The sequence below is a fragment of the Scyliorhinus torazame genome, chromosome 3 (assembly GCF_047496885.1).
Source record: "Scyliorhinus torazame isolate Kashiwa2021f chromosome 3, sScyTor2.1, whole genome shotgun sequence".
Taxonomy (NCBI): domain Eukaryota; kingdom Metazoa; phylum Chordata; class Chondrichthyes; order Carcharhiniformes; family Scyliorhinidae; genus Scyliorhinus; species Scyliorhinus torazame.
The window spans coordinates 262,552,496-262,569,487 of NC_092709.1; the positions used below are offsets into that span (position 1 = coordinate 262,552,496).

At 52.8% G+C, this 16,992-nt stretch overlaps 1 protein-coding gene across 1 annotated transcript in view; it reads left to right on the top strand.

The window, feature by feature from the left end:
- LOC140409421 (calcium and integrin-binding family member 3-like) overlaps positions 1-16,992 on the top strand; it is a 72,924-nt gene that overhangs the window by 25,711 nt on the left and 30,221 nt on the right. The window contains exons 3-4 of the mRNA XM_072497860.1: positions 510-590; positions 16,112-16,223. Coding sequence (XP_072353961.1) covers positions 510-590; positions 16,112-16,223 — 193 coding nt within the window. The remainder of the gene's footprint in view (positions 1-509; positions 591-16,111; positions 16,224-16,992) is intronic.

The following is a 16,992-nucleotide window of genomic DNA, read 5'->3' on the forward strand; positions in this document are numbered from 1 at the left end:
AATGTGGTAGTATGTATTGGGGGTCATGTGGGACTGGAAGCTCTAATGTCATTGGCTGACAGATCCCGGGTCCTGGTTGGCCGTTGACCTCATACTCCGCCCTGAAGGCGAAGTATAAGAAGCCGGTGCCTTCCCCCGCAGGCCAGTTTACTATCGGGCTGCTGGGGAACAGACACGCTTAATAAAGCCTCATCGACTTCACTCTATTCGTCTCACGGAGTCTTTGTGCGCCACACTCGGGCCTTGGGCTGGGGGTTGGTTCCGGTGGTGAGGGTAGAATACCAGCAGTGGCCACCATTTCCAGTGACGCTTCTGAGACCAGAAGCTCTTCACTGGTCAGATTGACCAACCTTCTCCCCAGGTAGGCTCGGCTCCAGCAAATTAAGTTGGCAAAACAGCCATCAGGATTGGGGATGCATTCCCCATTGACTATTTCAATTTGTGGGGGTGGGGTAGGGAGAGAAAAATTCTGCTATAAGCATAAATTCCAGACTAATGTTCCGCTGTAGATCTCAGGAAAGCTCTATAGCCCTGCTTACCATTTCAAGTGGATGTAAAAGATGTCATGGCATCATTTTGAAGAAAAGCAGGTGAGTTCTCTCCAGTGTCCTGGACAATATTTATTCCAGAACTAATATTGCTAAAACAGTTGATTTGGTCATATCACATTGATGTTTCTGGGTCCTCACTGTGCACACATTGGTTGCCATGTTTCTTATCTTACAACAGTGACTGTACTTCAAAAGCTTTGCATTGGCTGCAAAGCACTTTGGGAACTTTGTGGTTGTCAAAGGTACCATAAAAAAGCAAGCTCCTTCCTTCTTTACTATTGCGCTGGCAGAATTCAGCTCGCAGCTTAAGCCTGTGAACCTCATGGTCTTATTTAGTTCAGCTACTCAGAGTCTTACTGGATGACCCTTCAGGACTGTATTATTGGGCATTGTATTGGAGTGGGGACGGGGAGTGAGATACGTTATTGGGGTGACTAAATCAATAGTTGATTGCAATATATTTTAGAGACTCAGCATTGCTGGTTCTGCAAGAACAACCTGTATGACGAATTGTTTTCACCTTCTGATTGTAATAAATTTTTACTGAAGTAAGGTTCCGCCATCTAGTCTGATTTTATTGCAGAATGCCTAGCTTGAATCCTTGTGTTGTTTATGGTTTTAACACATACAATAACATGAATAGCATGAATTACAAACACTTCAGCATATAAATAAAATATCCACAACGCCTGAATTTTACCACTTGAGGAACCAAATAAATATTTGAAATTGTCAGTTATTGATCATGCAATGTTCAGTGTTCACAGTAATTAGTATTAGAAAGCCTGCTGAAATACTTTGGGATTTGGAATAAATATAATTTACAAGACTTTACATGTGAGCAACTGAAAAAATACAGCCAATTAGAAGGTCTTCTGTTTTCTGTTTTTAAGGATTGCACTGTCTTCACAAGGAAAGAAATTCTGAGGTATGTCTAAGCATGTGATTCATATGTATAAATGCTTCAAAATTAACATGTTATGTTAAGTTCCACTTCCAGTTATTAAAGTGGCAGTGTAAAACATTTTAAAATAAGCAAAAAATAAATAGGTAACTCCAAATATTAGCAACTCCTGATGAAGAAAATGGTAATTGGCATAACTCACATCAAATGTGCAAGTGCATTGCCAATATTCTCCTGTTTGCAGAAAAGGCCAGCCAGTAATACAAATTACAGCCAGAACAGAATCGGTGATGTAAGAAAATGCACAGTCACACCTGGCAGTACAGTAGCACAGTGGTTAGCACTGTTGCTTCACAGCCCCAGGGATGCGGGATCGATTCCTGGTTTGAGACACTGGGCGAAATTCTCCGTTATCGGCGCAAATCCCACCTGCATCACGCCGCCAAAAACGTCGCAAAGTCTCCGGCCCGGAATGGGCTAGCAGCGATGTGACGCTATCTACGCTGGCTCACGTGGTTCACGCCGTGCGGCATCATACACGCCGCACGGCGTGACGGCTCATTAAGGACGCGCTGCTCCCCCCACCCGGCCAGAACACCCGACCGGATGGCCGCCCACCGCTCAGCCCCAAGGTTCCAGTCTTGTGACATTGAGGCGCTCCTGGACGCAGTGGAGCAGAGGAGGGAGGTCCTGTATCCTGGACACGGCCGCAGAGTTGCCCCACGCCACAGCTGGCGTCTGTGGAGGGAGGTGGCAGAGGCCGTCACCACTGTGGCCCTGACACCACGGACAGGCACCCAGTGCCACAAGAAGATGAACGACCTCGTCAGAGCAGCCAGGGTGAGCCTCCCCCACTACCCGATACCCATATCCCCCTCCCCCATATCCCCCCTCCCCATATACCCCCTCCCCCATATCCCCCATATCCCCCCTCCCCATATCCCCATAACCGCCCTCCCCCATAACCCCCCTCCCCATATCCCCCTCCCCCATATCCCCCTCCCCCATATCCCCCTCCCCATTATCCCCTCCTCCATATCGCCCCTCCCTATATCCCCCCTCCCCCATATCCCCCCTCCCCATATCACCCATATCCCCCTCCCCATATCCCTCCTCCCCCATATCCCCCATATCCCCCCTCCCCATATCCCCATATCCCCCTCCCCCATATCCCCACATCCCCCTCCCCATTATCCCCTCCTCCATATCGCCCCTCCCCATATCCACCCTCCCCCATATCCCCCCTCCCCCATATCACCCATATCCCCCTCCCCATATCCCCCCTCCCCCATATCCCCATATCCCCCTCCCCATATACCCCATATCCCCCCTCCCCATATCCCCCTCCCCATTATCCCCTCCTCCATATCGCCCCTCCCCATATCCCCCCTCCCCCATATCCCCCCTCCCCCATATCACCCATATCCCCTCCCCCATATCACCCATATCCCCCTCCCCATATCACCCATATCCCCCTCCCCATATCCCCCCTCCCCCAGATCCCCCATATCCCCCCTCCCCCATATCCCCCCTCCCCCATATCCCCCCTCCCCATATCCCCATCCCCATATCCCCCTCTCCATTATCCCCTCCTCCATATCGCCCCTCCCCATATCCCCCTCCCCCATATCCCCCTCCCCCATATGACCCATATCCCCCTCCCCATATCCCCCCTTCCCCATATCCCCCATATCCCCCCTCCCCCATAACCCCCCTCCCCCATATCCCCTTATCCCCCTCCCCCATATCCCCCATATCCCCCTCCCCATATGCCCCCTCCCCCATATCCGCCTTCCCCCATTTCCCTAAGTGAATCCAGCCCTAACCTTAACCTCTGCAATACACGCGCAACCGATGGCGTGCATTCATATACCTGTCTAACACTGTTGCCTTTTACCCCTGCCAACAACCCTCCCACCCCCCCCCCCCCCACAGGAGAAATGCGCACACAACACCAGGGAGCATGTGAGGACTGGAGGAGGCCCCGCTGATGAGAGGCCACTGACCGAACATGAGGGAAGGGCCCTGGAACTGGCTGGCGGACCTGAGGACCGAGAGGTTGCTGATGCAGAGGTCGGGGGCCCACCAGCAAGTGAGCCACCGACAGCCCTCCCCCATATCCCCCCTCCCCCATATCACCTGATCACAGCCTGCGTGTCAAACCATGCATGCTTGATTGTGTATCGCAGGAGCAAACGTTGAGGCACCCATCCCCGCAAATGCAGACTGCCCGCATGATGCCCCTCGTAGACCACAGGGGATGGAGAGACCCGGACCCTCTGGCATGCGACGCCCGCACGATGTCCCTCGGAGACCACTGGAGATGGAGAGACCTGGAGCAACAGGGAGACAACGCCCCTGTCTCGTGCGGGTGCGATGACGCAGGCGTGTGCCACCCAGCGACGAGAGGGGCAGCCACAGGCCCCCGTCACAGCCGAGCCACAAAACCACTACCCAGGACACCCCTACCCAGGACACCCCTACCCAGGACACCCCTACCCAGGACACCCCTACCCAGGAAACTGAATTACAGGACAGTGACACAGATTGGATGGGTGGAGACGAACTGCCACCCCAAAGTGCCATGGACTCAGAGTGGGACGATGCGCACGACACAATGCCACTGCTGTCACCAACACCCTCCACCATCGCAGAGATGCTCACCTCGGTTGGGCACTTTAGTGATGATGGGACACTCACTGGTGCGCACAACACAGCCGTCCTGGTACAGCAGGTGGAGGTAGGAGCAGCAGAGGGGCCGGGCGGTCGGAGGGCAGCCCAGCCCAAGCGAACATCTGCCGCCCAGATGGATCCCGTGTTCCTGGGGTTACCACACCCACCCATAGATCCGATGCAACCACCGAACCGGAGACGAGCGAAGAGGGTGACGGCCGGCTTGCGGCGGCTGCAGTCGCAGGTGGAGGAGTCCACCCGCGTCCAGGAGCTGGGAGTGGTGCCGGTCATGCGTGCCACCCAGGCCGACACCGCATGGGTGGCGTCCGCGGTGGAGGCAATGGGTGCGACGGTGTCAGACATGGGGAACGGTTTGCAAGGCCTGGGGCTTTCCGTGCAGGCGGCGTCTGTGGCCCAGGACATGGCTGCCCTCTCACAGGAGGTCATGAGCCAGCGCCAGCGGCAGATGGCAGAGGCGCTCAATGCCATAACCCAGTCTCTGCAGGCCATGGCCCAGTCTCTGCAGGCCATGGCCCAGTCGCAGCAGGCCATGGCCCAGTCTCTGCAGGCCATGGCCCAGTCTCAGCAGGCCATGGCCCAGTCTCTGCAGACCATGGCCCAGTCTCAGCAGGCCATCGCTGAGGGCATCGGCGCCATTGCCCATGGCGAGCCGGCGTTGCACAGTCACAGACAGGGTTTGCCAGTCCCCTGAGCTCCATGGTTGCAAACCTGCAGACCCTTGTCGATACCAGCACGGGCCTCCAGGACTGGCAGCGCCAGATGTCGGGGCGGCGTCGGATGGCCAGTCCGTTCGCATCCCCCACCCATGTAGAGACCTGGGGCCATCGGGCACCCCGAGGGAGGAGGAGGTGGTGTGGTCCGCCCCGGGTCCCCCTGTAGGGGAGGTCCTGGAACACCGCGACACCTCGGACTCCCCCCCCCTTCCGTCCCAGGTGCATCGGGTGGGCAACGGGCAGGACAGGCTGGCAGCTCGCCATCCCAGTCGCCCGGGCCGCAGCCTGGCCCATCTAGGCCAGGACGCCCCAGGAAACGGCCGCCAAAGGGATCCCATGTCAGAGGGCAGGAATCACAGGAGTCCACCTCCAGTTCTGCTGTACAGTCTGGGGAACCACGTAGACGTAGTCATAGGGTCCGTAAGGCCAAACAACTAGACACTGAGAAAGTTGGCACGGGTGCAGGGCACAGGTGAGCTTTAGGGGCTAGGGCACGTGCATGAACTCGGTTCGTTATTAAAGTCAATGTTACACCTACAGAAGCTGCCTTTGTGCTCTGTCCAAAGTGTGCGGGGGTGTCATGTACGTTGAGCGCAAGTGTGTGTGTGAGGGGTGGTCTTACCTCAGCCCCAGGTGAGTCTGCCCCCTTCCCCCTGGGCCGCCATCAACATCCCCCCGGGCAGAGGATGGGACCGTGCGCTGCAGTGTCACAGCCGCATGCAGGGATGGTCCGGGTGGATGGTAGTACTGTGGCCATCGGTCAGACATAGTCCAACGATGTAGAGCCAGGAGCTCATTGCAGGGCGGGTTGTCATCATCCTCCATGGCCTGCAATAGACACGCGTCCACCGGCAACTGTGTGAGCCCGGCCGTTGTGCCGCAGGTGGATCGGCAATGGGGGGGTGGTGTGCATGCGGGTGGGGTGGGTGGGATTGGGGAGGGGGGTGAGTGTGCTGGGTGGGTGGATGGGTGGGGGGTGTGGGTGGTCGGCTGTTGCCATGGTGTGCGGTCTGTGGCCATACTACCCGATTCCCACGCCCATCTAGTCAGTGAAGCGGGTGGCTATCAGCCTGTCCCGTGCCCGATGGCCCAGCCGGTAACGGTGAACAGCCACCCGCCCGTGTCTAGCCCGTCTGCCCTGACCATCTGGGGAGGACTGCGCCTCTTCCTGCTGCTCCTCCACTCTGCCCTCCTCTGCCTGCGGCACATCGCCCCTCTGCTGGGCTATATTGTGCAGGACGCAGCACACCACAATGATGCGGCCGACCCTATCTGACCGATACTGGAGGGCCTGGAGAGGTCCAGGGACCTGAAACGCATCTTCAGGACGCCAAAGCACCTCTCTATCACTCCCCTTGTCGCTACATGGGCATCATTATAACGGTTCTCCGCCTCATTGCGTGGCCTCCGTATAGGCGTCATCAGCCACGATCGCAATGGGTAGCCCCTGTCGCCCAGCAACCAGCCCCTCAGCCGGGGATGGCGCCCCTCGTACATGCCGGTGATGTATGACCGCGACAACACGTATGAGTCATGTACACTGCCCGGGTAACGGGCGCAGACGTGCAGGATCATCATGCGGTGGTCGCAGACCACCTGTATGTTCATCGAATAGGTCCCCTTCCTATTGGTGAACACGGCCCTGTTATCTGCAGGTGGCCGCACGGCGACGTGCATCCCATCAATCGCGCCCTGGACCATGGGGAACCCGGCCACGGCAGAGAAGCCCACGGCCCGGGCATCTTGGCTGGCCCGGTCCACAGGGAAGAGGATGTAGCAGTGCGCCATGGCATATAGGGCGTCTGTCACTGCCCGGATGCACCGGTGCACCGATGTCTGCGATATGCCGGACAGGTCCCCACTCGGTGCCTGCATAAAAGTTCAGGGCCACCGTAACCTTGATGGACACGGGGAGAGGGTGTCCCCCGCCAGTGCCACGCGGTGACAGGTGCGCTAGCAGGTGGCAGATGTGTGCCACGGTTTCTCGGCTCATCCGGAGTCTCCTCCTGCATTCTCGGTCCGTGAGGTCCTGGTATGACTGCCGGGGCCGGTACACACGGGGCGCCCTCGGGTGCCTCCGTTGCCGTTGGGCCGTGACGTCCTCCTCCCCCTCCTCGCCCTGTCGGTCAGGTGTCCCTCCAGCCTGGTCGGCTGCCGCCTGCCCCTCTGCGGCAGCCTGCGCCGCCTCTCTGGCACGCTCCTCCTCCTCCTCATCCAGGGCAACATGGACATTCGCGGCTGCCGCCACGGCGGCCAACATTGCTGGCTGATCGGAAAACATGACGGCCTGGGGGGAGGGGGGGGGGGGAACGATGGCATGTCATCATTGCCCATACCCCCTCCTCCCCCCAGCCAGGTGGCATGGACCGCATGGGTCCGACGGTTGGAGGCTGGCACCTGGCCAGGTGGACCAACTCACTTGCCCCCCACCCACCCCCCGTCGCTCCCCGGTATGGACCACGTCCCCCCATCCCCCTCCCCCGCATGGACCCCATCCTCCTCCCCAGTACGGACCCCATCCCCCTCCCCGGCACGGACCCCCCCATCTCCCTCCCCGGCATGGACCCCATCCTCCTCCCCGGCACGGCCCCCCCCATCCCCCTCCCCGGCACGGACCACGTCCCCCTCCCCGGCACGGACCCCATCCCCCTCCCCGGCACGGACCCCGTCCCCCCATCCCCCTCCCCGGCACGGTCCCCATCCTCCTCCCCGGCACGGACCCCATCCTCCTCCCCGGCACGCCCCCCCCCTCCCCCCAATCCCCCTCCCCGGCACGGACCCCATCCTCCTCCCCGGCACGGCCCCATCCCCCATCCCCCTCCCCAGCACGGACCCCATCCTCCTCCCCGGCACGGCCCCCCCCCCATCCCCCTCCCCGGCACGGACCCCATCCTCCTCCCCGGCACGGCCCCCCCCCATCCCCCTCCCCGGCACGGGCCCCATCCTCCTCCCCGGCACGGCCCCCCCCCCCATCCCCCTCCCTGGCACGGACCCCATCCTCCTCCCCGGCACGGACCCCATCCTCCTCCCCGGCACTCACCCCCCTCCCGGCACTCCCCCGGAGCCCAGCCCACTCTAACAACCCCCCCCCCCCTCCACACACACAACCCTACACACACCTCTCCCCCACACATTCAGACTGCGGCCACGCCATCGCCTCTCCAGCGGCCAACCCCCCCAGGCTGTCACCCACCTCCACGCTGGTTGGCGTAAACCTTGAGCACAGATTGACGCCGATTGAAAGGTGGTTTGATTTACGTCGACGTGACCCGTCATCACGACGGCGGGACTTCGGCCCTTCCGGACGGGAGGATATCGGCAGCCCCAAAATCCATTGCCTTGCGCCCACCCGTGCCATTCTCCGGGGTGTGCGGCGCCATTGACGCCCCGCCGACCTTTCTCCCTTCGGAGACTTCGGCGGGCAGCGGGGGCGGAATTCACGGCGGCCAACGGCCATTCTCCGACCCGCTGGGGGGTCGGAGAATCTCGCCCACTGTCTCTGCGGAGTCTGCACGTTTTCTCCGTGTCTGTGTGAGTTTCCTCCGGGTGCTCCGGTTTCTTCCCACAACTCCCGAAAGACGTACTGTCAGGTGAATTGGACATTCTGAATTCTCCTTCTGTGTACCTGAACAGGTGCTGGAATGTGGCGACAAGGACTTTTCACAGTAACTTCATTGCAGTGTTAATATAAGCCTACTATTATCAATAATAAAGATTATTATGATTATTATTACTGAGGCCAAAACTAGGAATCTTCTTGACCTCCGCAAAGTTGTCAAGGTAAGTGTATGATAATTTGTCAACATCCCAATAGGTTGTTTGCAAAGCTTTTTCATGCAAGTGTAAAAACAAAAGAGGACCTTAATGAGGCCCCTTCACCCCGCCCCCCCTTCACCCCTCCCCCACCCTTCATACCCTCCTCACCCCCCTTTTATGGGCATGGCCCTCCTCAGGTCCTGACCCTTGGCAGATCAACCTGATATCCAAGCACCCTGGAAATGCCAGTCTGGCACCTGGGCAGTGCCCCTGGCATGATGCCAGTGCCAGGTTAGCACTGCCAGGGTGCCAGGGGAGTGCCAAGGCATCGCCCTGAGCTGTCTCCGACCACCTGAGGGGCTCTAATGTCCTCCAAGATGCCCAAATGGCCATCACGACTGGTCTCCACAAATGGAGACGCGTGCTAATCGGCACACGGTTGAAGCCTCGCCGGTGTGACCGCCAACACCTGGCAGCTGGGTGAATATGGCGTCGGCATATATAAATGGTATCTCACCCTCACTCCAGATCATGCCAGTCGCAGTGAGTCAGGTGACTGCGGTCGGCCTGGCATGAAGCCCAATTTGGGCAGCACCTGGGTTTCACCTGTTGCGCCCAGCTTTGTGCCGGGTACAACGCAGTGGCTGAATCTCACCCTATGCCTCGGCTAATAAAGGTAAGTATTCCAATTGCCTTCTTACCCATTTTATCCACCTGACCTGCCCTGCTACCTTAATGGACTGGTGGGATTTATCCTAGGATTCTATGGGAAGCTAGGGAGGAGATTGCTGAGCCTTTGGCTTTGATCTTTATGTCACCATTGTCTACAGGAATAGTGCCAGAAGACTGGAGGATAGCAAATGTTGTCCCCTTGTTCAAGAAGGGGAATAGAGACAACCCTGGTAACTATAGACCAGTGAACCTTACTTCTGTTGTGGGCAAAGTCTTGGAAAGGTTGATAAGAGGTAGGATGTACAATCATCTGGAAAGGAATAATTTGATTAGACATAGTCAACACGGTTTTGTGAAGGGTAGGTCGTGCTTCACAAACCTTATTGAGTTCTTTGAGAAGGTGACCAAACAGGTGGACGAGGGTAAAGCAGTTGATGTGGTGTATATGGATTTCAGTAAAGCGTTTGATAAGGTTCCCCACGGTAGGCTATTGCAGAAAATACAGAGGCATGGGATTCAGAGTGATTTAGCAGTTTGGATCAGAAATTGGCTAGCTGGAAGAAGGCAAAGGGTGGTGGTTGATGAGAAATGTTAAGTCCAGTTACTAGTGGTGTACCACCAGGATCTATTTTGGGGCCACTGCTGTTTGTAATTTTTATAAATGACCTGGAGAATGGCGTAGATGGATTGGTGAGTAAATTTGCCGATGACACTAAAGTCGGTAGAGTTGTGGACAGTGCGGAAGGATGTAACACGTTACAGAGGGACATAGATAAGCTGCAGCGCTGGGCTGAGAGGTGGCAAATGGAGTTTAATGCAGAAAAATGTGAGGTAATTCATTTTGGAAGGAATAACAGGAAGACAGAGTACTGGGTAAATGGTAATATTCTTGTCAGTGTGGATGAGCAGAGAGATCTTGGTGTCCATGTACATAGATCCCTGAAAGTTGCCACCCAGGTTGAGAAGGTTGTTAAGAAGGCATACGGTGTGTTAGCTTTTATTGACATGAAGCCATGCTGACTCTGCTTGATTATATTATGCTTTTCTAAATGCTCTGCTATTACATTTTTTATCGTGGACTCAAACATTTTCCCAATGACAGAAGTTAAGCTCACTGGCCTAAAGCTACTTGTTTGTTGCCTCCCTCCTTTTTTGAATAAAGATGTTACATTGGTAGTTTTCCAATCGCCTGGGACTTTTCCAGAATTTAAGGATTCTTGGAAGATTACTACGGGTGCATCCACAATGTCTGGAGCTACTTCCTTTAATATTCTGGGATGCAACCCATGAGGTCCAGGGGACTTTTCAGCCTTTAGTCCCATTAGTTTCTCTAGTATTATTCCCTAGTGGTTGATATTACATTGATCCCACCCCTCACCCCTGACCACCCCTCCCCCCCACCCACCCCGCAACCTACTGCCCCTTAATATAAGTGTGAGATATGCACTTGGGCAGGACAAACAATGCAAGGGAATACATGATGTACGTCAGGACCCTGGGAAGCACCGAGGATCAGAGGAACCTTGGTGTGCATGTACACCATAGAACATAGAACATTACAGCGCAGTACAGGCCCTTCGGCCCTCGATGTTGCGCCGACCTGTGAAACCACTCTAAAGCCCATTTACACTATTCCCTTATTGTCCATATGTCTATTCAATGACCCTTTGAATGTCCTTAGTGTTGGCGAGTCCACTACTGTTGCAGGCAGGGCATTCCACGCCCTTACTACTCTCTGAGTAAAGAGCCTACCTCTGACATCTGTCTTATATCTATCTCCCCTCAATTTAAAGGTATGTCCCCTCGTGCTAGACATCACCATCCGAGGAAAAAAGCTCTCACTGTCCACCCTATCCAATCCTCTAATCATCTTGTATGCCTCAATTAAGTCACCTCTTAACCTTCTTCTCTCTAACGAAAACAGCCTCAAGTCCCCCAGCCTTTCCTCATAAGATCTTCCCTCCATACCAGGCAACATTCTGGTAAATCTCCTCTGCACCCTTTCCAATGCTTCCACATCCTTCCTATAATGCGGCGACCAGAATTGCACGCAATACTCCAAATGCGACCGCACCAGAGTGTTGTCTAGCTGCAACATGACCTCATGGCTCCTAAACTCAATCCCTCTACCAATAAAAGCTAACACACCGTACGCCTTCTTAACAACCCTCTCAACCTGGGTGGCAACTTTCAGGGATCTATGTACATGGACACCGAGATCTCTCTGCTCATCCACACTGCCCAGAATCTTACCATTAGCCCAGTACTCAGTCTTCCTGTTATTCCTTCCAAAATGAATCACCTCACACTTTTCTGCATTAAACTCCATTTGCCACCTCTCAGCCCAGCGCTGCAGCTTATCTATGTCCCTCTGTAACTTGTAACATCCTGCCGCACTGTCCACAACTCCACCGACTTTAGTGTCATCTGCAAATTTACTCACCCATCCTTCTACGCCCTCCTCCAGGTCATTTATAAAAATGACAAACAGCAGTGGCCCCAAAACAGATCCTTGTGGTACACCACTAGTAACTGGACTCCATTCTGAACATTTCCCATCAACCACAACCCTTTGTCTTCTTCCAGCTAGCCAATTTCTGATCCAAACTGCTAAATCACCCTGAATCCCATGCCTCTGTATTTTCTGCAGTAGCCTACTATGGGGAACCATATACACCACATCAACTACTTTACCCTCATCCACCTGTTTGGTCACCTTCTCAAAGAACTCTATAAGGTTTGTGAGGCACGACCTACCCTTCACAAAACCGTGTTGACTATCTCTAATCAAATTATTCCCTTCCAGATGATTATACAACCTATCTCTTATAAACCTTTCCAAGATTTTTCCCACAACAGAAGTAAGGCTCACTGGTCTATAGTTACCAGGATTATCTCTACTTCCCTTCTTGAACAAGGGGACAACATTTGCTATCCTGACACTATTCCTGTAGACAAAGATGACTTAAAGATCAAGGCCAAAGGCTCAGCAATCTCCTCCCTGGCTTCCCAGAGAATCCTAGGATAAATCCCATCCGGCCCAGGTGACTTATCTATTTTCACACTTTCCAGAATTGCTAACACCTCCTCCTTTTGAACCTCAAGCCTACTAGTCTAGTAGCCTGAATCTCAGTATTCTCCTCGACAACATTGTCTTTTTCCTGTGTGAATACTGACGAAAAATATTCATTTAGCACCTCTCCTATCTCCTCGGACTCCAAGCACAACTTCCCACTACTGTCCTTGACTGGCCCTACTCTTACCCTAGTCATTCTTTTATTCCTGACATATCTATAGAAAACGTTAGGGTTATCCTTGATCCTACCTGCCAAAGACTTCTCATGTCCCCTCCTGGCTCTTCTTAGCTCTCTCTTTAGGTCCTTCCTAGCTAACTTGTAACTCTCGAGCACCCTAACTGCACCTTCATGTCTCATCTTTACATAAGTCTCCTTCTTCCTCTTGACAAGTGTTTCGACTGCTTTAGTAAACCATGATTCCCTCACTCGACCACTTCCTCCCTGCCTGACAGGTACATACTTATCAAGGACACGCAGTAGCAGTTCCTTGAACAAGCTCCACATTTCCATTGTGCCCATCCCCTGCAGTTTTCCTCTCCATCCCATGTATCCTAAATGTTGCCTCATCGCATCATAATGGCCTTTCCCCCAGATATAACTCTTGCCCTGCGGTATATACCTATCCCTTTCCATCACTAAAGTAAACCTAATCGAATTGTCGTCACTTTCACCAAAGTGCTCACCTACCTCCAAATCTAACACCTGTCCTGGTTCATTACCCAGTACCAAATCCAATATGGCCTCGCCTCTCGTTGACCTATCTACATACTGTGTCAGGAAACCCTCCTGCACACATTGGACAAAAACGGACCCATCTAATGTACTCGAACTATAGCGTTTCCAGTCAATATTTGGAAAGTTAAAGTCCCCCATAACAACTACCCTGTTGCTTTCGCTCCTACCAGAATCATCTTTGCAATCCTCTCCTCTACAACTCTGGAACTTTTCGGAGGCCTATAGAAAACCCCTAACAGGGTGACCTCTCCTTTCCTGTTTCTAAACTCAGCCCATACTACCTCAGTAGACGAGCCCTCATCAAACGGCCTTTCTGCCACCGTAATACTGTCCTTGACTAACAAGCCACCCCTCCCCCTCTTTTACCACCTTCCCATAGCTTACTGAAATTTCTAAATCCTGGCACCTGCAACAACCATTCCTGTCCCTGCTCTATCCATGTCTCCGAAATGGCCACAACATCGAAGTCCCAGGTACCAACCCATGCCGCAAGTTCACCCACCTTATTTTCCGGATGTTCCTGGCATTGAAGAAGACACACTTTAAACCACCTTCCTGCCTGCCGGTACACTCCTGCAACTTTGAAACCCTACCCATGACCTCACGACTCTCAACCTCGTGTATTCTGGAGCTACAATTCAGGTTCCCAAGCCCCTGCTGAACTAGTTTAAACCCTCCCGAAGAGCATTAGCACATTTCCCCCCCAGAATATTGGTACCCCTCTTGTCCAGGTGCAGACCATCCCGTTTGTAGAGGTCTCACCATCCCCAGAATGAGCCCCAATTATCCAGAAATCTGAAACCCTCCCTCCTGCACCATCGTTGTAGCCACGTGTTCAACTCCTCTCTCTCCCTATTCCTCGTCTCGCTATCACGTGGCACGGGTAACAACCCAGAGATAATAACTCTGTTTGTCCTAGATCTAAGTTTCGACCCTAGCTCCCTGAATTCCTGCCTTACATCCCTATCCCTTTTCCTACCTATGTAGTTGGTACCTATGTGGACCATGACTTGGGGCTGTTCCCCCTCCCCCTTAAGGATCCCGAAAACACGATCTGAGACATCACGCACCCTGGCACCTGGGAGGCAACACACCAACCGTGAGTATCTCTCGTTCCCTCAGAATCTCCTATCTATCCCCCTAACTATGGAGTCTCCAATGACTAATGCTCTACTCCTCTCCCCCCTTCCCTTCTGAGCAACAGGGACAGACTCTGCGCCAGAGACCTGTACCCCATGGCTTAACCCTGGTAAGTCCCCCCCCCCCAACAGTATCCAAAGCGGTATACTTGTTACTAAGGGGAACGGCCACAGGGGATTCCTGTACTGACTGCTTCCTCCCAGCCCCTCTCACCGTCACCCATCTATCTTTATTGTTCGGAGTAACTACATCGCTGAATCTTCTGTCTATGATCAACTCTGCCTCCCGAATGATCCGAAGTTCATCCAACTCCAGCTCCAGTTCCCTAACGCGGTTTCTGAGGAGCTGGAGATGGGTGCACTTCCCACAGATGAAATCAGCAGGGACACTGACGGCGTCCCTCACCTCAAACATTCTGCAGGAGGAACATTGCACTACCTTCCCTGTCATCCCCTCTAGATAAAAAAAAGAAAGAAAGAGCTTACCTGTTATTCACTCCCCTTCTCAGCAAGCACTCACTCAGCAACCTCTGCGCCCCGCACGATAACACCTGAGGGAAAATAAATAAAAACTACTTACCAGTCACCAGCCAATCCCTTACCTGTAGGCTGTGACTTCACGGTTCAACTTTCCACTTCTACCTGCCCTCGAGCCTTCCTCTTGATCCTTACAGCAGTTGGTTTTTTTTGGTTAGAGGAGGGGGTAGGGAGGGAAACACTAAAGAAGTGTTTCAGGTTTAAGTGTCACTTAACAAGAGCTCCTCCACAAACCACCTCTAAGTTAGGGTGAGCACACGGACGTATGCAAATTTCCCCTGCAACAGCCAATCAGCACTCCGCTCTACTGCCCTCTGCTGGATGTTTGTCTTCACTTGAACAGCTAGGGTCTCTTGTTCAGGTACGCCTCCAAGTTAGGGTGAGCACACAGACGTATGCAAATTTCCCCTGCAACGGCCAATCAGCTGCTCTGCTCTACTGCCCTCTGCTGGATGTTTGTCTTCACTTGAACAGCTAGGGTCTTCTTGTTCAGGTACGCCTCCAAGTTAGGGTGAGCACACGGATGTATGCAAATTTCCCCTGCAATGGCCAATCAGCAGCTCCGCTCTACTGCCCTCTGCTGGATCTTCACATCACGACCACTCGCAAGATCGCGTTAGACCTCGTTAGGCATAGTGAGCCAGGGAGATCCTGAGAACAAGGTCGGCCGCAACACGCTGATTTGTAGGTGCAACTTGGCTGGTAGTTCGCGCCCATAGTAAATTCGAATTTTTTATTCTCGATTTCAGTTTTTTAATTATAATTTTTAATTCTAAACTACAGATACACTCCTCTATAAGTTGTGCCATCTTTGAACATCCCTATTTTCCTGGAATCAGTACCTATTACATGGTCTCCTATATTAGCTTATTATTTTGCAGGATCCAAACCCCATGGACTCATTAATTCCTTTTAGTCACTCCTTCCTCCTATCATGTTTTAGCTTTTCAACCCAAGTTTGACATCCTGATATATCTTGTTTTCACTTGTACTTTTTCTAACCCTCTATTTATCATCTTGGACTCTGAGCTTATAAAAATCTCTCTTGATTTGGCTGGAATGAATTTGGATTGTATTCTCACCAACATTATGTTTTGCATATTCTAACTGCAGATTTTCCCAATAGTTGTGTTCCAATTAATCTTTTACAAACCTATTTTGCATTCTTTGAAGCTTAAAAGTTTTGAATGTAATATTTTCTCAATTCAACAGAATAAATCGGTGTGCTAACCTCGTCACTTGTCATTATTTGGAACACATCAGTAGGGGAGAAATGAATTCATCTGTTTTTGCCACTGATTGCTGTTTTCTTTTGGATTCTGTTCTCTTTCAGGTTGTATCAAAGATATCGTGCATTGGCACCACAGGCTGTTCCACATCATTTCAGCGATACTGCAGATATCAAACTACCTTTGGAACTCATCAGCCAGATGCCAGAGCTGAAGGTATCAGTATGAGATTAGATGTCAGTAAGCTTTCATCTCTCCTGGTGCAGCCCACCTATATCCTCCTATAATCTAAGGCTATCCTCCTCACTATTTACCACACCATTAATTTTCATATCATCTGTGAATTTACCGATCCACCCTCTTACATTCATGCCTAAATCATTTATATAAACCAAAAACATCAAGGGCACCAACCTTCCTCCCTGCGGGACCCCACTGGGCACAGTCTTCCAGTCAGAAAAACATCCCTTGACCTTCATCCTCTGCTTCCTGTCATTCAGCCAATTCTGGATCCAATTTGTCAAATTTCCTTGGATCCCATGGGCTCTTACCTTCACTATCAGCATCCCATGTGGAACCTTATTAAAAGTCTTGCTGAACTCCAAGTAGACTACTTCAAATGCATTGCCCTCATGTACACACCTGGTCACCTCTTTGAAAAATGCAATCAAGTTGGTTAGACATGACCTCCGCTGGACAAAACCATGCTGACTGTTCTTGTTCAATCCTTGGCTCTTGAAATACAGATCATTTTGTGTCTCAGAATTGCTTCCAATAGTTTTCCCATCACTTGATTCGACTGACTGACCTGTAGTTCCCTGGTTTATCCCTTTCTTGAATAATAGAACCATAGAACCCCTACACTACAGAAGGAGGCCATTTGGCCCATCGAGTCTGCATCGATCCTCCGAAAGAGAACCCTACCTAGCCCACTCTCCTACCCTATTCCCGTAACCCTGCCTAACCTTTGGACACTCACCACCCT